Here is a 21,993-nt window from a genome sequence, read left to right as displayed (position 1 = left end):
TCTGCTAAATGTTGAATTCTTAAAGTTGCATGGGTTACACCGCCACCTGTCTGTTAGTTGTATAATTTAAGATGTTTTTGTTCACGTTGCAATTATGACATAATTGGAATCGCCTTGATTTTGTTCATTCACTATAGATCCAACACATTACACTAACTACAATTCATGTAGCAACATATGTCACCTTTTGTACTTGAATCGATTTAAAGCTGCCTGTGAGCTGTATTGGAAACGCCCTTCCAAGGAGTCAGATATATTAATTGAAATTGTTTATCGGAGTTAAGCTACTCACGGCTACTATAGTCAGTTCGGCGGCGTACTACGCATATCCAAACCTCTCCGATACGTTACAGTTACATGATAGAGTTTCTTCAGATAAGTTTTGCAGAGCTTTCTGCGAGATAGGGAGATAAGCTTATTAGGAACCATTGAATTACTGTATGACTGCCATGATGTTTAGTAAAAACAATTTGAGTGTAGGCAAGAGCTCCTCCAAATACGTTTGTATGTTATTGTCCCTATCTATGTTCTTAGCACACTTTGTTAGGCAATCGTATGTGAAATGCAGCATAAATATTCTTATTATTTGCAAGTCGTAACCAAGCTTGCGAAAATTTTTAGGCCTATCACCTGTAAACAGTGGTGGTCAAAGTAACCACATAAGTTACTTAAGTAAAAGTATTGTTACTCCCAAAAATATCTACTCCATCACAAGTAGAGCTATTGCTGTGTAGAATTACTCAAGTATGAAGCAGAGCTACTGACTACTCAAGTAAGACGTAGTTTAAGAAGTAGTAATCGATCTAACAAATGAGGTTGTGAAAGCACAAATTATCAAGAGCTCAGTCTAAGCAATACGACTGCAGGGAAATGCATAATTTTATGAAGCTAAATAATTTCAGACATATTTTTGTCCTTCGTCAAAGCATTGTTACGTAAAATACACAAATTTTGTGCAGTTAGTTATTGACGGGCTTTCTTGACTTTTGGTGGTCTTCTTGATGCGCTTGTTCTTACTCGCGACTGTCACTTTTTGTTTCAATATGAATCAAATGTTGTTCTGTTTTTAAACGAAATTGTGGTGAATGTTCAACATTGTTTTAATTTGTACGGTATATCCCATTGTTTGTTGTTTCGTTCATGCATAGACAAATTTTGCCGAAACGAGCCATGCAGATTATGTGTGGCTGCAAAAGTCAAAACTACCATGGGTTCAGACATATCACTATAGTATAATCACATTAATCAGTAATGACCAATTGCTTCAGGTGCTTAAACGCATCTGGAAAAAACAATAAGCTGATAAGTGAGAATGTTTCAACTTCAAAACTTACACAAACTGTTCATAACCTATGGATAGATCCCCGTGTCTTGGTCTAACTAACTTGTCATTCTCGGCGAGCACCATACGATTGAGATGGATAATCACAATCAGCATAATGTATGAAAATTTATAGTATATACGTCGGTTAGCAACTTAACACTTTTATTAAATGCATCTTGGTCCTGCAGAAGCATTATTGCAAAGATTTTTGACAAGATTCAAACAACTTTTGCTTGAAACATAAATTTTCTTTTATGAGACTTCATTACATGCAGATATATTGAGAGTTGACCATGGTAATGCATGTTATAAAGACGCGCCGTACCTTTATCGGACCATATAAAGAACAGTGTTTCAGAAGAATTATGACATCCTTTAATTATTCACCAAATTTAACTACGGATATGAAACTCCTTACTCCAAAGGAAATTACCAAATTTATCACGGCTTCAGGAATGACTTCTTGAAACCTGCAAGTTCCGTTGTTCTCACAGTAGCAGATCTGAATAGGAACTTCGAACAAAAACACCGTGTCTATTTGATCGATAACTTCCACAACTAATCGCAAGTCCATAGAGAGCTGGTCAACACGAGTTGTTAGAAAGAGTTCAGCGCGCACAAAATCTGAAACCGGGTTTAAAACACAACGAAAGTGAAACAGGTTTAGACCTCTTCTTCTGAAACACGTCATCTTCTGCAATAACAATTATACTTCCTTCCTCATCAATTGTTAACTGCAAATCACCGCCTCTAAAGTTCTCCGATTTACTCTTAGATACATTCAATGTTGGGGGGGGGGGTCCTGAAACAAATATGTATGTAGGCTATGAGAAGTTACCTTATGATTTAGTTTTTTTTTATCGCGTTTAGCATGCTATATAGAAATGCTCAAACAATAATCTTGTTTATTTTTAAATTTGAAATATGATGTTTTGAAAATATAGAGAAACTGTGAAAACGACTGGTGAAAAACAAATAAGAAGCAAAACAAAAAAAAATTTTTGAAAACAAAAAACATGGTTTCAAGGTGAAATTAACATTAGCTCTATAATTTTGAGTATATACTTTATTATTTATTGCATTTATTTTCCACAGAAAAGAAAAATCCGCTTATAATTTCAACAAATTTTGTGCAGGCTTGGATATTTGAGCTAGCACCGAAGAAATGGTTGTATTGAAGTGTTTATGTCTTATTACTTATACATAACGGTACTAATTAAACAGTATCTCAGGTCTACTAAAACTAAATATCAGCTACAGCTGCCATAGACGCGATCAGTTTATCGACTCAGTAGCCGCGTGGTTGAAAGTTGAAACGCAACAATGCGGTCGTGGGTCGTGTTCTATACCCAGTGGCGCTGTCGTTGTAATGTCTTCAGTAATCCGGGTGACCAGTTCTAAATTCGGGCAATACAATATAAAAAAATCAAAAAACAAATAAAAACTGTCCGTGTCTATCAGAACTCGAACAAAGGCTATCTGGGTAACAAACCTCGAACGATGAGGAATCATTGCAGAAGTGAAGCAAAGATTTCCCTCAGTCCGAAGATAATGAATATCATATAGCAGTGGTGGGCAAACTGCGGCTCGCGGGCATGTTTTTTGTGGCTCTTCTAGTCGAATCGTAAAATTACAAAAATATTGAAAAAGACTACCAAGAGTGCCGTTTATGAACGTTTCTCTCTTTTTGTTTTCTTTATTTTGACCAGCATTTCGTTTATGACGTAACATTAGACATAGAATCCGACATTGTTTTCAGGTATAGACTCCATAGTCTATACCAGGGGTGGGCAAATTTGTTCAATGAAAGAGTCACTTGCGGAAAAATATAAACACCAGCGAGCCGCAAAATCAGTAATGATTGTCAATTTGGTTATTATACTATTAGTAGTCATTTTGGGATATTACTTTTTAACTAAAAGACCCATAAAAACATGTTGGTGAGGTGCATTTTGACAACCTTTGCCATAGAGTATAGAATCTATACCTGAAAACAATGTCGGAATCGATGTCTAGTGTTACGTCATAAACGAAATCCTGGCCTAAATAAAGAAAAACTACACAGAAACTTTCATAAACGGTACTCTTGGTAGCCTTTACATTTTTTGGAATTTTACGATTCGACTAGAAGAGCCACAAAAAACATGCCGGAGAGCCGCATGCGGCTCGCGAGCCGCAGTTTGCCCACGTCTGGTCTATACTCTATGGAGTCTATGCCAAGGGTGGCCAACCAGTCAGAGACTAAGAGCCTCACTTCTTACTGTGTTAACCGCAAAGAGCCACATCATACACATTGGCACACATGAATACCACCCCGTCTCTTACTCACTCACATACACACCTTTGTTCAACTACGTTTATTGTAAATGTTACACACTAACATGAAAATGACAGAAATTTACAAGTCATTTATACTGTATAAGCTAAAAAACACAAATACAATATGAACGAAAGAGCCGCATAATACCGGGCAAAGAGCCACATGCCGCTCGCGAGCCGCGGGTTGGCCAGTCCTGCTCTATGCATAGAGTCTATGGCAAAGGTGGGCAAAGTGCGCCTCGCTGACATGTTTTTTTATGGGTCTTCTAGCTGAAAAGTAATATCCCAAATTGACTACTAATAATATAATAACCAAATTGAGAAACATTACTGATTTTGAGGCTCGCTAGTGTATATAGTTTTCCGCAAGTGACTCTTTCTTTGAACAAGTTTGCCCACCCCTGTCATATACCATACTACCATCGAGAGATCATCTTACGCCGTTTTGGACGTGTGTTCCAAGTTTAAACCCTAGATGTAAACAGAGATCCATGAATTGGGTTATACGCTACTTGAGCCTGTCACGTTCGAAGATGTATGTAGTTATCTTTACATGTATACGTTGTATGCACGTATACATTATATTCATGTACATGTAATACATGTTATGTAAATGTAATATATGATATTTATATGTAATATATGATATGTAAGTTATATGTAAAATATAACATATATTTGGTTTATGTCCGTATGCTGCTAATTTAAATATTCCTTTAAAAATTACATACGGATTTATTGCATGCATTTGTCAAAAACAAGCCCTTCTTTATTGTAATCGTTCATATAGATAACAGGCGTAAAGAGGTGCAGCGGAAGAACATTTGACAAAACTCAATGTAGGAAATGAGCTGAAAACAATGGGTCTTGCACAAGGAAGTGATAAAGCGGATTTGTCATATTAGCCGTCTGCTTTTCTCCATTTCATGTAACTGTATCTGCATCTTTGATTGTAGATTTATTTTAGTTGTCGAATGTCGGACTATGGCGTGTTGTCTTGGAATGTCAAAACTCAAACATGTCTGCACCTTAAGCTTGATATTACGCAAGTCCAAAAGTTCTGTTAGTAAAATGGAAACATGAATGCAATAAAATATAGAAATGTCACGAAATATATCACGTTGTTTCACATGTATGTTTTCAATGTTTTTACAGCCCACGGACGATTCAACCTTTGGACGATTCAACCCACGGACGATTCAACCCGCGGACGATTCAACCCGCGGACGATTCAACCCCCGGACGATTGAATTGAGCACTAGACCCAACATAATGAAGCCAGCATTCGATGCTGGTTAGGCTTGGTAGAAAAAAAAAAGTTTTTTGTAATATGCTATTTTCTTGTACTGAATCGAAAAAATTATATATCTTAATTCTGTATATTACTGGACCACTTCTCGGGTGTTTTTGTTAATACGTATATTAAGTTCACTTCGGTTAAATAACTGGTCATGATTCAAGGAAACAGTAATTTGTTATTCGTAGGTTATGCAGGATTCGAAGAAAATTACATAGCTTGTGAAGGAAAATCTGATGCTAAAACATTGGAGAGTAACAACCAGTAACATTTGGCCAAGTTGTGTTAACACTTATGGCTGGTAAAAAGCTGTATTTTATTCAAGACAATGGGCTAAACAAAAAATAAGCAAGCATTAGATTTGTTACAGAAATAAGAACAAAACACTCTATCGAGAACCACCGTGGAACAGCCAACAATGAATGATGCCAGCGTTTGGACATATAGACTATAGAGCACACATCCTGGTGACCAAAGAAAACGCATACCCAAACTGGAATTAAAGAGAGCACTGTATGGATAGATTAAGATCTATGCCTATTCGACAAGAATATCCACAAATTTGCCCCATTTCTATTTGGCGTTTGATCTAATTTCTGCGTTAAGTTTATTGCAATTTTGGTAAGCCCCGCATTTTTGTGACGTCATAACCTGCTTTACGGAGTGATGTGGTACTCATGATGCCTTATTGTGCGCGTCAGTCGCCACTACCTTTCGTAAGTTTAAGCTTACCAAATTGGTCGCGTTATTTATGAAGAAAGTCGTAGTTAAGTATCGGCATTTTCGTGTTTCGCTGTGCTGAATATAGTTTAAAAGCACAGCTTGCGATATTCAATCCAGTGCATTGGTTACTCACTATCTTTCGAAAACAACAACAGTGCACCAAAATTGTGAAATGACTTATTTACAACCAGTTGTTACTAACATGCGCCAATGAACAGGAAAAAGTGACAAAGCCGAAAAGGATTAAAACGTGCTCAAGAAAAATAACGTTATTAGTTGCTGGTAACAACTAGCACGGCCACTAAACCTACACTTGGTTAAATCCATAAAACATAAGTTGACAAAGCGAAACATTAAGCAGACGTGCAGGCGGTGTGTTCAAGCAACTGATGATTGAAAATTGCTTTAATGCTGCGCATCATTGGATGGGAAAATAAATCCAGCGTAAAAGAAACCCCATCCTAGGCAAGAACCCGGTTGTTACTATATCGTCTCTTTTTCTACTACACCAGATGTAGCGTCATTATAACCCTTCAACAAAATTTCGAAATTTTTATCTTCTCAAAAAAATAGTTGTATAGTCGGGTTGCCATACCGTCCTTATTTCTAAGATTTGTCCTTATTTTCGTCTTATGTTTAGGGCATAGGTTCACATTTTGGACATTTTGACACCTTTAGTATACCGTTTTGTACCAAAGAGATACAAAAATTGAGAACGTGCAAATAGTATCTCGTTTTTTTCATTTTTGGAACATTGGTTGCCTTCTCCTGTTGTGCACTGTATAAGGTAGTATTCTTCTTTTGTTTCCTGTTTGTCCTTATTTTTGAGTCCAGACCGATGGCAACCCTGTGTATAGTGCAAGATGTCAGACTTGGTTATGAGTTATGACATGGCTGTTTACTGAAGAAAATCTTTTTACCGTTATATGATCGGCAAAAATGTAATAAAATTATATGAATCCTCTTGATGTTAATGTCACCAGAAAATATAGTGATTGTATCACATATGTTTTTTTCAACGTGTCGTGAATTATTTTTTATTACGCTTCCCCTTCAGAGTTTCCCATCCAGTTCTGTGATGTATTCGTATAAAATTAAAACACAGATTTCAAACAGCTAGTATACCTATGTACTGCTTCATGTTAATCTTGCAATGCATAAACCCAAGCACAGGAAATGTGCTGAAGACAATACGAATCGTACAAGGAAGTGATAAAGCGGATGTAATAAATTAACCTTTGTTTGTGTGTAACTGCATATGTATGAGTATGCGGGCTTGCAGATTTATAGATTTATTTTAGTCGTTATAGAGATTAGAGAACGGCGGAGTTTTTTAGAAAATGTCGAAATCTAAATGTTTTCATGCAGCAATGGTGATATTGCGTAAGTTCAATTACCTCGTTATCCTATGTATCATTAACTAAATCAATCGTTTAGTGCAGTCACTGTTTCATTGGAAAAAATTGTTGAATCTTTCAATTTTGTGTTAATTTAAGTTGGAAGTTTTAACATAGTTAACTAAACTTAATCTAAATCTATACTACTGTAAACCAATTTTTAACTTAACGCTGATTAAATAAAATTAACTTTCGTACATGATTTCTTATAAACTAAACGCCTATCCTTAACAGAAGTTTTTGTGACCCACTTATACTTTAGCATACTTTTGTTTACCTATTTTGAATGAGGAAATGAAACGTAACTTGAAACGTTTTTTCAGATGTCTTTGTTGCGGTGAAAGGAAATAGTGAGTTTGCCACTGACAGTAAGTGATGTTTTTAACGTTAAAGTTACCCATTTTGTTCGGTTTGCTTTAAAAACTATCTAGTTGCCAGGCTTTGTGCAGTTTACACTTAAACACATAATTTAGACTTTAGAGTGAATATGTCCCACTCGAAACGTTACTTTTTTTCCGAATATTAATCGTCAAATGCGTTTTGATATCTACATCGGTATTAACATCGGACTATGTAGATTGTAGACAATGGACATCTGTCAAAGTTAAATGCTGATTTTCATTATAAGCATAGACTATTCAAAAATTGCCTAGTGGAAAACAATCGTATTCTGAAAGCGCTTGGAATTTTACGGATTGTGCTATGTTTTAATTTTATGGTTTCTAGGCCAAAGAGGTGGACGTGCATCAGTTTTACCGTCACTGGAAGTTTCTTCATACTCACTAAATTTCAAAAACGGCTACTTCTATGGGATCGTCGGTGAAAAGACGCTACTCCATCTTCGCTCTGAAGACAGCGATGTCAGCTTTCACTTGTCTGCAAAAAATACACTGAGTGATGTCACACTTGATCCAGGTTTAAAGTACTTTTGACAATAAAAACTTAGAATTGGATTTAGTCTTATCAAAAACAAATGTAAAAACATTTCAATTGATTTTCATTTCCTCATATATAACAAAGCTTCCAGCTCTTTCTAGGTTTCATCGTCGTAACTTACTTTTATATTTTTATAGATACTGGGGAACTGGAGTGGACACCAAGAAGTCTCTCGCAAGGTGACCTGGTTGTGCTCGCGCGCAACGAAAAAGACGAAACAGCTGAAATGCGTATTCCGGTTAAAATTTGTTCGTGTTCGGGAAATGGCGATTGCTCATTTGAAAAGACTCTTCCGGAAGTATTGTTTGAGGTAAGTATAGTTTGTGAACTGATGTAAGGATTCAATCAGTTTCAAGGTCACGCTTTAAATCATTTCTTTGTCGTTTACTTTATTATCTCCAAAGAAATACTTCACAAATTGACCAAACGGCTCTGACAGTTGTTTGTTCTATCGTGAGAAATACTTCAGATTTTATTTTTACCGTAAAAATTACCAAATTTATCCAGCAATCAGATTTTTGATGCCTTTGTTAGTCGGTCCGCTAAACTATGTTTGCTGTTAGGTTTTGCCTTGCACATGTAGAGAAGGTTGGGTTGGTGAATCCTGCTCCGACAGATACGACCTACCACATGAGAGAATAAAAAGACAATTTGAAGGTAGAAGTTGCAAGCCAAGATTCCTTGTTTGGAGCCGCGAAAAACTGTCATTTTTTTGTTTACAATCTGAATGATTTTGCTGTAAAAGTTGTCAATTTAAAATAAGAATTTGAAACTTTTCTTCGTGTGACCATTGTTGATACCAATGTACAAATTGAAATTCTACGCAATACAGGTTCAGCAAATGCACCACCGGAAATTTCCCCCGACTCACCAGATTATGTGGATGGCTGCTTACGAGTCAAGGTTGGAGAAGTTTCCACTTTAACTATCCGTGCGACGGATGAGGATAACCACGTTGTTAACATTTTGGCACAAACCACGATTCCTGATGCCGAATTTACGATAATGGAATGTAAATGGTTTTATATTGGTTTCATTTGCTTTGCATCAACATCGTAAATGGCTTTGATATTGTGTAAACGAAAGTTTGTTTCTAGCCACAAACCAGGTCATCTTTAGTTGGATACCAACCGGTATCGAAGAATCGGGACAAACCCTTGTATTTATTGGCGAAGATGGTTACGAAGGTGAAGCTTCTCTTTCCATACCCCTAAAAGTTTGCGATGGGTGCACCGGCCCAAACGAGAATGGATGCGATTGGAGCAGCACTGAAGAAATTATATTGGATTCTTATTATGTGAGCAAACTTTTACATCAAGCTGTAGCCTATTGTTTTTTTATCTTTGTGTTTTGAATGTCGTCCTCACCGGGCTGTGACGTCATTATTTTTACTGCGCTGACATTTGCAAGAACTGTCTCATTTGTATCGTTTATTTCAACAAAATTATTGTTTTTTACATTTATTCAGATTGTGGGATGCCTTTGTAAAAACGGTTTCTACCAATCCATTGGTAACATAACTGTCTGTGAAGATATCAACGAATGCACTCAAAACAATTTTAGTATATGTGAGTTGCAATTACCAAACAGCCAATGTATCAACCAAATTCCAAATTATGCGTAAGTTTGTGTACTCTATGCAGATTTACACAGCATGTTACGCTGTGCAATATCATACTACAGTACAATAATAGACATAGGTATTGCTACTAGTTATCGTAGCTACTTCGCAATAACAGAATTTCAATCTTTTGCATGTTTGATTTTGAAGTTGCTCCTGTGGTGATTGTTTCGAGGAGGAAGACGGAGTATGTAAAAGTGAGAAAAATCAAATTCTTTAAAAACTTTTTCCTCAGGTAAATTTAAATATTGCTACAGTGACTTTCCTTAACGCTATTATATCTATCTAGGGTTAGAATTTCCCTGTAGTTTGTGTCCTTTTGGGTTGGAACAATCTGACATAGAAGTGGATAGAATTTCAGACTATATAAGGTAGAAACATCAAAATTACTGAATTATAACTGGTGTTTCGAAAATTACGCAAAAATTAAACATTTATTACTTTCCATCTCAACATAACTATTCTGTAACTTTACATATATATTTACACTATTTTTATTTACCTGATGTACATACTGTTTATTTTGGTTTGTTATTACTTAACTGATGCAGTTGGTGCTTTCTTGAATGTTATTTTTCACGGAAAAAAATCCGCTTTACATTGTTTTGACAAATTTTGTGCAGGCTTGGAAATTTGAGGCAGTTTATCCCATTTGGAAGTGAAGATTTTACCACCTTTCGTATTCTGAAGAATGGACTTATCATACTCGACAGTTCTGCTAACGGGTTTGGACTTCCATCCAGACCAGCTAATGAAAATGATTTTAACAACCTGAAATATCCGTTTGTGGCTCCCTTCTGGGGCAACGAAAGAGCCAACAGCGGACAATTATTTTACCAGGTCAGCTCCAAAGTAATATGGTATCTACGCTTATTGGCACTTGAAGCCAATAAGATACAGCACTTGAACTTACCTGCATTTTAGAGGTGACAGTGCTTGCGGTACAGTATAGGTTATTACCTGATTCTGTTATTTTATTGTTTATTTTCCTGGTTGACATTATATGCCTGATTGCCTGTGTTGAATAACTCGACGTGTTGGACAACCTTTTTAGATATATTTTACCCCCATTGAAAGCCAAGCTCCATATCCAGATATTGTAAAATCTGTGAGTGATGCTCTGCGAGACAAACACTCTGTAGAAGATTTTGTTCCTTATCTTATAATAAAAGTAACGTGGGTCAAAATACCATTGGGCAACTCAGGAGTAAGTATATCCTTTCAACCATTGTCTTTTCGGTTTAGAACCGACTGGAAAATAAGGATATATCGCCATATCGGAGCTTTTTTACTATTTTTATTTGCAGACAGCTACGTTCCAAGCGATTATAGCAACCGATTTCCTGAGGACATACTTGATTTGTCTTTATGATGACATTACTGTCAGTGGCTCTATTTCAATTGGATACAAAAATAACGGGGACAAAACCTTTTATAAAAACGATCTACCAGAGTCAGGTCAAGGTAAGATTGTCTGACGCAATCTGTTTATACATCAATTCGTATTAATAAGGAGGAAAGCCAATTTATTCAAATTATTTTAAGTTTGGTATCACGGCAACTATGTTAGTGCAAAACCAAGGATCAGCGTTTATTGTGGATATTTCTCGATTTAGTGGACTTCTACACGCTGTCTGAAAGTATAAATCAACACGATGAGAGCTGCATAGACTGGTATATTGACGATTTTCAAACTCCGGGCTGGGAACCAGCCAACCAAGTCAGAACTGATCCTTGCCCATGGAATTTATTTCTTGCTTGGCTTGATCCTCGATATGAGCGCAGTGTCGACGCCTATCTTAATGCATTTTTTCCCAATTTATATACTGAATGGCAATTTGAATGGCGTAAGTGACATAAACGATTTGAACAGTTACCCTATAATAAAGCACACAAAATCTGCAAGCATTATTACTATACTCAAATATATTCTTGCTATAATGCGTACGTTTATTTCAGCTTCGGAATTATAACTTTCGCAAAAAAGCAGACCGACAGTGGTCGCCTTAATGATATATGGCAATAAATCTTCAAGAAATATTAAATCACTTTCTTTTTGTCAATTTCATATTTAGAATCCATACCGAATGTTTGCTATCAACGTAGATTTTTTTTATCTCCACAACATCCGTCGGCTCGATGTTGCTATAGCACAGATGGCAGATGGTTTTTTTCCGGACCTACAACAAGCCGACATGAACGGTTTCAAATTCCAACAACCCCACTTGTTTTTAGTTCTTTTATCCGTAACCTATTTTACGACGACGCCATTAGTGAGTCACAAATGCAAATATTGTTGCTATAGTTACTTTATATAAACAACCTACAAATTTGCTCAATACAGCAAGAAAGAAGTAATTTCTAAGCAACTGCTTTATTTACGTTTACGGGCAGACTTTGATTTGATCCCTCGTCGACAGTGTTGTATTGACTCTTCTAATTCGAACTTTTTCTGCACGCTCTACCAACAACGAAGGCCTAAAGCTACGACAAGTTTTTACGATTTTCGTTTCGTTATAGGTATATAAAGAGAAATTTGTATGTTGTTTTTTTTCATATACTGTTTGTCTTGAATTTCTTTCTAATTAGCCGTAAAATTTATATATGTAGCGTGGCTTTTTGGAGATCCTCACTTTGAAACCTTTGATGGCGCGGAATACACCTTCAATGGACTTGGCGAATTTCACCTGATTTATGCGCCCAATGACTTTACGGTTCAAGCACGCACGAAGTTTGCTATCACAGAGAATGGCACTGAATCGGAAGCTACAGTTTTTTCAGCCTTCGCTATAAAAGATATAAAAAATTTATCTGGCTTTGTAAGTGACATGCTATGATTTTATTTGGGAATGCAAACTACTGTATATATGCAATTAAAGAAACTTTAAATGAGTTCATTAAAATAAAGATGAAGCATTAATAGGTGAAGTTAATTATATATAATGTTAAATGATGATATGTGATGGGGTAGGATGAATTCAGCTTTATTTACTTGCATGTAATTAAGTTTACTCGCCAGCTACATTATAATTATAACCTCCTAATTGAAAAGTGTCATTCGGAAGTAACCTCTATAGAGCTGGTCTATGTTGTAATATTAAAGTATAACATAGTTTTGCCTGAACATGATATTTTTTTAAATTAGGTTCAGTTTGAGGCAAATGGTGAAGAAGTTGTAGTTTTGGTGAACGGGGTAGCGCAAACAATACCACCTGGTGACAGTAAGTTAAACTGATTGTGTTAATCTAAATTTAACTTATTGTGATTATTTCCTTGAACTGTCAAAAATTGTTAACAATTTTTGGAGGTGGGCATAATTGCATGCTACTTGGCAGTAGCAAGTAACGAGACCCTGGCTATACAATATGTTAACACAATGTGATTTAAGGGAAGTTGGCAAACTGTTTACTTACGCCGTGTAAACATTACATGTACAAAAGCATGCCGCTTAATAACGCTGCAATAGAATTGTGATTTTGCATGAACAAGTTTCCGACAGAAAGATAAACTGTCCGCATCAACACTCAGAAACTATAAGTAGCAAAACTAATAATAGTTATTGGAAATAGCTGGGAGAGGCGGTGATATTTACCGAAATTAAAGATTCATTTGACAATGGCATTTACTGATACTAAATGTGCAAAAATTGAAAATCTGTTTGAAAGATTACTTTGATGTTAATGGTTTCTTTTCAAAGTGAGCTATTTGACAGGTTTCAGCTTATTGAGTATAGCAATTAAATGCAAAAAATTCTACTGTGATACCAACAAAATAACGGCTACAATGCAATTTTTTAGAATTTTTTGGTAGAGGTATGGAACTATGTATAACTGTGTACTGCCTAAAAGTAGTTCTTTTAAGAGTTTGACTGAGTAAATCTGTCTTGTGTTCTACAATTATTATCGATGCAACCGGGTTGGATCTTTTTGAAGTTTTTGGAAGATTTTTGGGTTAATACATGTATTGAAATACCTTTTAGTGAGGATCTGTGCAACATTATAGATTATTATCTACAGAATCTACACTAAAGCAATTGTACGACAAAGTGACACACAAAGTGACATTTACTGGCAATAAGTTGGCCAGGTTTTATTTTTAGTATTGTCGTTACAGCAGCAGTGTTACACCTTTATAGTACAGCGGCCGATTTTTGGTTCAAACTGCTAAGTGATCAGATTAAACATTTTCCAGTTGAAATCCTGGTAGACAACATCACTCTTTCACGTCCTAGCAACACAAGTTATAAAGCCGTTTTCCCAAGTTTAAATACTGCCATCGTATCTTCTACTTTGGACATTCTTTCTTTGGAATTCATTGCCAATCCTGATTTGCAAAACATAAGCAAAGGTCTTTACGGTGAGTTTATCTTCTTCTATACTTTAACGTAGAAGAAAGACTTAAAATTATTGATCATGAAACACTTAATCGGGAAAATAACACTTATTCCATTTCGTATGCTGATGTTTGCCCCCAAAACAATTAATTTGGAAGAAAAGGAATGGCTAAGAATGTTGACTTCCCCGCGTTTGTTCAATTTGTCCTTAAAGTCCTTTCAATCTTGTTTATAGGAGCATGGAATGGCGTGTTGAAAGATGACTTTGAATTTCGTAATGGAAGTGTTCTCAACTACGATGACCTTGTTGTCAATATTCCGCTAATTAGTGGAAGGTTATCAGAAAAACTGGTTTATCCATTTGGGCAAAGCTGTACGCATTGATTTAGTTTTAGTCATTTGATAATATCTTAATATCATGTATATTCTTATTTTAGAAGAATAATTTTGTATGGAACAATTGGGTTTGTCATAAGTATTTAAGCAATTCGCAAACAATTTGAATACAGTTAGGTTAGATTACATTACGCAAAGTAATTAAAATAACAGTGTCCCTTTATTGTTACTTTTTCGAGATTTACAATGCATGGAACAGTTTACTATTGTTCATGCTGTGCCCTATATTTTCTTTTGTCATCTTTTAGGGCAAGTGACTTCGGACGAAAGCATTTTTCATTATGACGGAGCGCAAAATTATAGCTTTTACAATCCCACAAACGTTTCCCTGCCGTCGTTTCTCGAAGATTTGGTTGTGGAGAAGGAGGGTACACAGGAGCTGGCCGACGGGGTTGAAATATGTACAGTGAATGGTACCAGCTTAGACGCACCTTGCCTGTACGATTATCTTTTGACCGGTCGACGAGATGTTGCTATGTCAACATCGCTCGCCTCTTCATCGATTGCAGAAACGAGAAGCATGCTTGGTAAGATGATCGTGATTTTACGATAAAATGAGTGTTTGCCTCAACTCACCTGCCACATGCTTCAAAATTGTTAAAGTGGTTGCGTTAAAATTACTGTTTACCCCGGTACTTTTACGGTACCGATACCGGTACCGTCGGTAGTGTTCGAAAAAAGTAACGAATTACGTTTTTCAAAAAATGTTATGGGTCCCAGTACTCGTTATATTTTTCAAGTGATTATGTCAAAGTTTTTAAAAGTATGTTTTTCAAATGTTTATTTTAATTAAGCCTTAATGCCAACTTTTAGCGTTCGCTGTTCTTTGCTAATCTATAAATGTCTATCTGAGCTGCAAAAAGTGACGTATGTTTTGACCTAGACTCCTAGAGTAACCTGTAATTGGGACCAAATTGAGGCAGAGATTACACTTGGTCAGTGCCATTTATACAAAAGTATCAGTACCAAGTAACGATAAACTACCGAATTACTTTTTTGAAATTGTACCAAGTATCGGTATCGTTACCGAGGATTATATGAATTACTGTAATAACTGTATCTTGTATACTTTTTCAAAGTGCCGAATGCCCAACTTTGCAAGTGGATGAGGCAGAATCAAAGAGAGATTTACATATGCAATAAGCTTCAAAAACACTTCTTTATCGGCCAACCTTTTTAATTGCATAAGCATACAGCAGTCCATAAGAATAGACTGGCCAAGCAGGCCAAACACCTGTGTTTAATGGCATTTGGTAAACAAGGGCGGCGCCATTCTTAACTTGCACTAATTAATTGTAGCTTTTGAATCCCTTGGCCTTGTTCGAATTTAATTACGAAAATCAACAGTTCACCTAAGCAGCAACTTCGCAGTCTCCTCGCTAATGATGACTCCTGAGATTTCTCGCTAATTTACCATTCCTATAGCTTGATATTTAACTTATCATTTCTGTTTTGTTTTAATACATTACGATAAATTACTGACTGAATCCAATGAATTATCTGCTAACAGCTATGGACGCGGAAAATTTAACAGCTAACTTCAACTAAATCATTGGACTAAGTAAAACGCAAATTCCTTTCATTTTTGTTTGATGTTATGCTCATGTTATTTATGCTCAAATTTTCACTGCACCCACGGCCCCATCTGGCCATAAGCTGGCTACGGGTCTGCTTACGGCGTCAAATTAGGCTATTTAGCAAACTCCTTAAATTGCAATCAAATATTGATTAAAAATAACTAACAAAGCAGTGGTGTGACTGGGCAATTCAAATAAATTTTTTTTGACACGAATCATATTTACGAATTGTATACCCTAAGGCCTAAGTTATAGGGTTAAATTTAATTTACCGTGAAACTATATCTTTTGTTTCTAGAAATTCTGTTTTACATTCTGTTCCGTAATTGTTATCCACCAATAGTATTCATATTTTCTCTATTTGCATTTGTATATAGAAAATGTGGACATGCTTTTTTTTGACTCTTCTAGCTGAATAGTAATAACCATTATTGTTCATTATCCATGCATTGTTTACCGTATTTGTATTGAAATTGAACAAGTTTGCCCACCCCTAGTATATAGCAAGCAAAACACTCAATCAGAAGATAACTTCTCATAGCCTACATACATATTTGTTTCAGGAAACACTCCTCCAACACTGAATATATCTGAGACTGAATCAAAGAACTTTACAGACGGTTACTTTCAGCTAAAAACTGATGAGGAAGGAAGTATAGTTCTTATTGCAGTAGATGACGACTTAACAAACATCACAATTCGGTTTGCCTCGACAAACGATTTTGATAATGCTCTTCTTGTTCAGGGTAAGATAAACCACCATAATTAACTCATGGGTGCAATTACCACAAGTTAATCTAAACCTGTTTCACCTTCTTTATGTTTTAAACCCGGTTTCAGATGGTGCGCGCGCTGAACTCTTTCTAACACCTCGTGTTGACCAGCTCTCTACAGACTTGCGATTAGTTGTGGAAGTTATCGATATTTTAGGCTCGGTGTTTTTGCTCGAAGTTCCTATTCAGATCTGCTACTGCGAGAACAACGGAAGGTGCCAGTTTAAAGAAGGCATTTCTGAAGCCGTGACAAATTTGGTAATTTCTTTTGGAGTAAGATAATGCGTAGTAGATAGTTTATATAATTTTATATGCATTGTTTAAATCTTGTGAATAGTTAATGCGTTAACTTCTCTGAATGTTTCTATGCATGATCCAATAAATAAAGCACATCCATGCATTATCATGGTCATCTCTCAAAACTTCTGCATTAAATTCAGCCGCTTAAAGAAAGTTTTATGTTTCAAGCAAAATTTATTTGTATCTTGTCAAAAATCTTTACAATGCTTCTGCATGACCACAATGCATTTAACCAAAGAGAGTTGTTAACCGATGTATATACTATAAATTTCCATACAGAATGCTGATTGTGATTGTCCATCTGAATGGTATGGTGTCAATTGCTCCACTACAAGAGTTAGATGCGATTTGTCTGGGTGCTTTTCCGGTGTCGAATGCAATGACACTGATACCGGAGTAAGCTGCGGCCCTTGCCCGCCGGGAATGACAGGTTAGTTAGACCAAGAAATTTTTTCCAAAGTCGTTTCAGGCCTCAAATATAGATAACACATTAAGGGTGGAATGGCTAACTTCATTAAATCATACACACATTTCAGGAAATGGCATAGAGTGCGAACAGATTGATTTTTGTGAGATTAATAACCCGTGCCAGCAGATTTGCACACCTGAAGGCGAAAACGCAACTTGCAGTTGTAATGATGGCTTCATGGTCAACTCAACCAATCCCAATAATTGTAGCGATATAAACGAATGCGAAGGCGTAGGGGACCCATGCCTCCTCTTACCAAATGCAGTTTGCCAAAATACGATGGGATCGTACAGGTAAAGATTTTTAGTTGCACAAAAATAGAAGCGGAAACTATTTTCGTTTTTTAATTTCATCAGTCACTTCTGATACTGTCTTGTAGGTTAGAGCAAATTGACAACAATACAAAAACAAGGCAACTCTTTGTTTATGCTTATGTATGCGTGAAAAATACTTAGACTTACCCGGATTTTGTTTAAATGTACCGCAAATAGATTCTTTTGTATTACGATCAACATTTTTTCAGTAGCACAATTTTTCCATCTCCTTTACTTACCTTGAAAATGGTCTATTCATAGGTTATGAACAGTTTGTATAAGTTTTGTCGTTGAGATATGCTCCTTAAAAGCTTATTGTTTTTACCAGATGCATTTGTGCACCTGAAGCAATTGATCTTAACGGAGTATGCACAGGTAAAGTTATGCATAATTATCATCGTAATGATCCTGATTATACTATAGTGATATGTTTGAACACATGGTATATTTGACTTTATCAGCTACACATAATCTGTATAAACTTTTACTTTGTAAAAGTTGCTGTTGCTTTATTTCTAAACAGACTAAAAAACTACATTAAACAATCACCGCCAAACGCGTTTAATTATAGGTCTGACCCCATCCCGGGGTATGCTTGTAGCTGCGAATCATATGTAGACGTCGAGTTCTGTAAAACCTGCTGCAGTTTTAGTTCCAAACAGACTAAAAACTTAGAAACTGTAAAACGCTCATCGCCAAGCGCGCTTAGATTTTTGTCTCCTTTTCGTTGCCACGCCAAGGTTGTAACTAAACGAAACGAATCTTTTTTTGCTTTTTAGTGATTGGTGAGTCAGCGCTAGTATGCAGCACTGAAAGAGTGTTCATTGGGTAAGTGCAAAATTAGATCTTCAAAACACAGCTTGCCTTTGGTAATACAGTATACTTATAAATGATAAAACATGAAATGCTATATTGAATCGCTGTAAAATATTTAAGTTATGTGCTGATAGTTTTATTAAATGTAGAGCATTGTATTGATTGCGGAGTGTAAATCGTAAGATTCTTTTTCAGTCTCAATGCAACTGAACTTGATACGCTTTATATTGGACCAAATGATCATATTATTATCTCCCCCACTGCCGATGTGAACGTTTCTACTCTAATGCCTGAATGTGTCGTTCCTGCCAGTAGGCCATTCTTTAACATCAGCATCGAATCCTGCGGTTCTTCTATTTGGGTAGGTAGAATTGTTCTTTTATCACAACTATTTACTGTATAACGCTCAATGGAAAATCTTACCAGAAATTTCAGTTCATTTACTATCGTTTCGCATGTTCTGACTTGGTTAACGACTTTAAATACATCCTTTGTTTTTGCAGGAAAATGGCAGTGTCATAACGGTTCAGTTTTCGGTTCGTAACGTACCGGCACCAACTGATAGCCCTATACTACGTTATACAGATATCTGCCTCAATTATACGTGTGACTACGACGCATCTAGCATAGCGACAAATCACATTACTACGGTGTTGAGGTTGGTAGAATCGCTGCATCTATTTATGGTGGTCTGAAAGCCGGTTAATTTCAAATACCTGGATAAGGCTGTATCTCCCCGCTTGTCGCTAGGGTTAAGATTGTTACTAGAAACAAAAAGCCACTTTCAAATATGGCATTCTTAAATGATCGAGCGACTTCTTATAACTCTTGAAATGTAACTTGGCAGCAGATGCCTTTGGATGCAATTAGCCAGCAGCATGCGCGGGCAATGTCACCGCTATACATTGCTAAAAAACGGCATAATTTTGTAGGTCATTTTAAGTAAGTTGCCGTGTGCTGCGAAGTGGCTTGCAGCCATGCAAACGAAAAAGGAATGTAGGCAAGAAATGGCGTTTACCATTTTCTGTTTGAAACAATTTGCAGGAAGTATTTTGACAATTATGAGAACGAAGGGCATTTTGGCATCGACATTACTTTCCGCACTAATTCTTTGTATGACGTCGTGTTACCAGTCGACTCCCAAATCTTAGTTCCAAATTACATCTATGTCAAAGTTGAAATTTCATCGATCGACTCAGTGCAAGACGATTTAATATTGCGGGTGAGTTCTCCGAATGAAAATAAAATAAACCAATTTCTCTTCGGCTACTGACTCGCCTATGAACTATAAGTGAAACAGGTCTGCTATATATAAAATAACGACCCGCGTTAGTTTGTTTGTCATATCTGCGTTTATATGCCATCGCAGGCTGAACAATGCTGGGCTACGGTGACTGCAAATCCAGCTGATTCCATGCGGTACGATATTCTAACAAACGGGTAAGCTATAAGTTAGCCTGCGGTGTGTAAGCAACTGTTTACGCTATATAAAATTAAAGCACTGTAATTTGGTTTTAGTAGCATAAGCTGAATACATTAACCAATTAAACAAGATTACCCAGTTTATTATTATCAGCCTATTCTGTTTTCTTTACGTGATAGTTGCCCGGCGAACAATCCCAATGACATGAACGTCACCAATCCCATCGTTCTTGGCCAAAACTACCAGCCTACTTACGCCACTTTCGGCTTTCAGTCTTTCACGTGGATTGGAATCCTTGGCGACGAACAGCAAATTTATGTTCATTGCTTCGTCACAATTTGTCATGTACAATCTAACGCTTCCTGTTCTGACCTGGTAAGTTCTGACGGATTGAAATCAAAGTTCACTTTACAAAACCGTCCATGCGTGCACGTTTCCTGCAGTGTTTATGAAATCTCGAAATCTTTGTGCAATCCTGTATGTAGAAATGCATACATCACTATAAATGGCTGAGAGGTTAAAAGCTGTTAATGGCAATCTTACGCCTCATAAGCTTGTCGTGTCATGATTCAACTTGCATTTTTTCGATGACTGCTCCCATTACACATATAACAAACATCTATGTCTCAGGATTGCAGTACCAGAAAACGACGTTCCGCTGACTTGGACTTGCAATCGGAGAGGAACTTGATCACCTCCGAACCTCTTCGTCTTATTTCCGTCACATCTTGCGAATATGTAAAAATTTTGGGAGATAATTTTTCTATAACCAATAATCTGAATTAACGAACTTGATTATATTATTTTATATTTTCATAATTTCAGAGTTTGTTATTTTATTTTTAACTGTAGAACAACGGTGGATGCTCAGATATCTGCTTTCATAGCAACAACGAAGTAGCCTGTTCATGTTTCCCATCACGAGTTTTATTAGAAGATGGGAAAAAATGCCTTGGTAATATTTAAGGTTTCTTGTTCTTTGTCACTTGAAAATGTTTAAATTTCCTATTCTGTCGTGTGTAACCTCCACAAATGTTGTTTTTAAAAATTACATTTCAGTTTCTGTTGCTAACCATGAAAACAAAACGAAAATAAATGCAAAAAATAATTTGATGACAGTTTTTGATTTGACTTTTAAATTTTCCTAAAACTTACTTAAATAAAACTATTTTTCTTAGATGTTGAACGCCCCATCATGCAAGACGATGATAATGACCAACCTGAAACGCTGGTTGATGGCGCCGTGACAATGATGGTTGTTGGAGCAATTGCCTTTATTTTTGCTGCTGCTTTGTACTTCTTGTATTCCCTCCAGGAAAGAAGACATGGCGTTAAAATGTGAAGAATCTGCAAAAATGTTTGACACTCTGAATATAAGAATCAGTGAAAAAAACGGACTAAGTTGATTTTCTGAATAACAACTTACTTGTATCTTACGAGATACTTATAATTTCGTTATTTACCTGGAAAAGTACTGTCTATACAGCCTATATAAAATTTCTTGCTTCGCTTGAAACGTCTTTTGTAACCGTAAAACCGTATAAAGAGGTTGGTTTTATCGAAATACAGCAAAGCAGATGTTTAGTGATATGTACTACAAAAAATATTTTTAAGAAAGGTTTCAAAGTTTTTTAAAAAGAATTAACAAAGATGACTAAATAAACTTTAGCTTGCAAGGATATCATCAGGTCATCAGATAAAAACAAGATTGAATGGCATCACTTAAAACTTGTAAAACGTCGCCCATTTTAATTATTTCTAGTTTAACTCATTGTAATGAAGTTTAGTGGAAGGCCTGAGCGTATACAAACAAACAATATCGCTCCACATGGTTCTATTTTTGGGAAATAGGTATGCTAAAACCAAGAAACTAACAATCACTTTTTATGACCTTTCGAGTTAAGCTTAATTTATTATCAACACGATATCAGCCTTATTAACGATATATTAAATCAATTAATGCTACCATATTTAT

General features: G+C 36.1%; 1 protein-coding gene across 1 annotated transcript; it reads left to right on the top strand.

The window, feature by feature from the left end:
- Positions 1 to 6,928: 6,928 nt before the first annotated feature.
- On the top strand, positions 6,929 to 21,606 carry LOC143460320 (mucin-like protein). The gene is made up of 35 exons (XM_076957781.1): positions 6,929 to 7,046; positions 7,384 to 7,428; positions 7,787 to 7,975; positions 8,134 to 8,306; positions 8,560 to 8,653; positions 8,829 to 9,008; positions 9,094 to 9,293; positions 9,465 to 9,616; positions 9,768 to 9,814; positions 9,907 to 9,988; positions 10,241 to 10,457; positions 10,672 to 10,824; positions 10,925 to 11,081; positions 11,234 to 11,464; positions 11,693 to 11,890; positions 12,012 to 12,137; positions 12,228 to 12,436; positions 12,763 to 12,838; positions 13,809 to 13,973; positions 14,186 to 14,323; positions 14,595 to 14,873; positions 16,487 to 16,669; positions 16,764 to 16,954; positions 17,276 to 17,426; positions 17,533 to 17,758; positions 18,108 to 18,154; positions 18,559 to 18,607; positions 18,791 to 18,956; positions 19,099 to 19,253; positions 19,640 to 19,817; positions 19,965 to 20,035; positions 20,198 to 20,393; positions 20,649 to 20,756; positions 20,871 to 20,973; positions 21,197 to 21,606. The coding sequence occupies exons 1-35, from the start codon at positions 7,004 to 7,006 to the stop codon at positions 21,358 to 21,360; spliced, it is 5,142 nt and encodes a 1,713-aa protein (XP_076813896.1). The 5' UTR covers positions 6,929 to 7,003; the 3' UTR covers positions 21,361 to 21,606.
- The last annotated feature ends 387 nt before the right edge of the window (positions 21,607 to 21,993 follow it).

This window comes from Clavelina lepadiformis, chromosome 5 (assembly GCF_947623445.1).
Source record: "Clavelina lepadiformis chromosome 5, kaClaLepa1.1, whole genome shotgun sequence".
NCBI classification, from domain to species: Eukaryota; Metazoa; Chordata; class Ascidiacea; order Aplousobranchia; family Clavelinidae; genus Clavelina; species Clavelina lepadiformis.
The sequence above is the reverse complement of the archived record's forward strand: the minus strand, read 5'-3'. Positions and strand labels throughout refer to the sequence as shown.

Coding starts and splice junctions, on each gene's coding strand:
- LOC143460320 (XM_076957781.1), top strand. CDS start 7,004: ATGTCGAAATCTAAATGTTTTCATGCAGCAATGGTGATATTGC. Junction 9,009..9,093: donor CGAATTTACGATAATGGAAT/GTAAATGGTTTT, acceptor GTTTGTTTCTAG/CCACAAACCAGGTCATCTTT. Junction 11,891..12,011: donor ATTTTACGACGACGCCATTA/GTGAGTCACAAA, acceptor GTTTACGGGCAG/ACTTTGATTTGATCCCTCGT.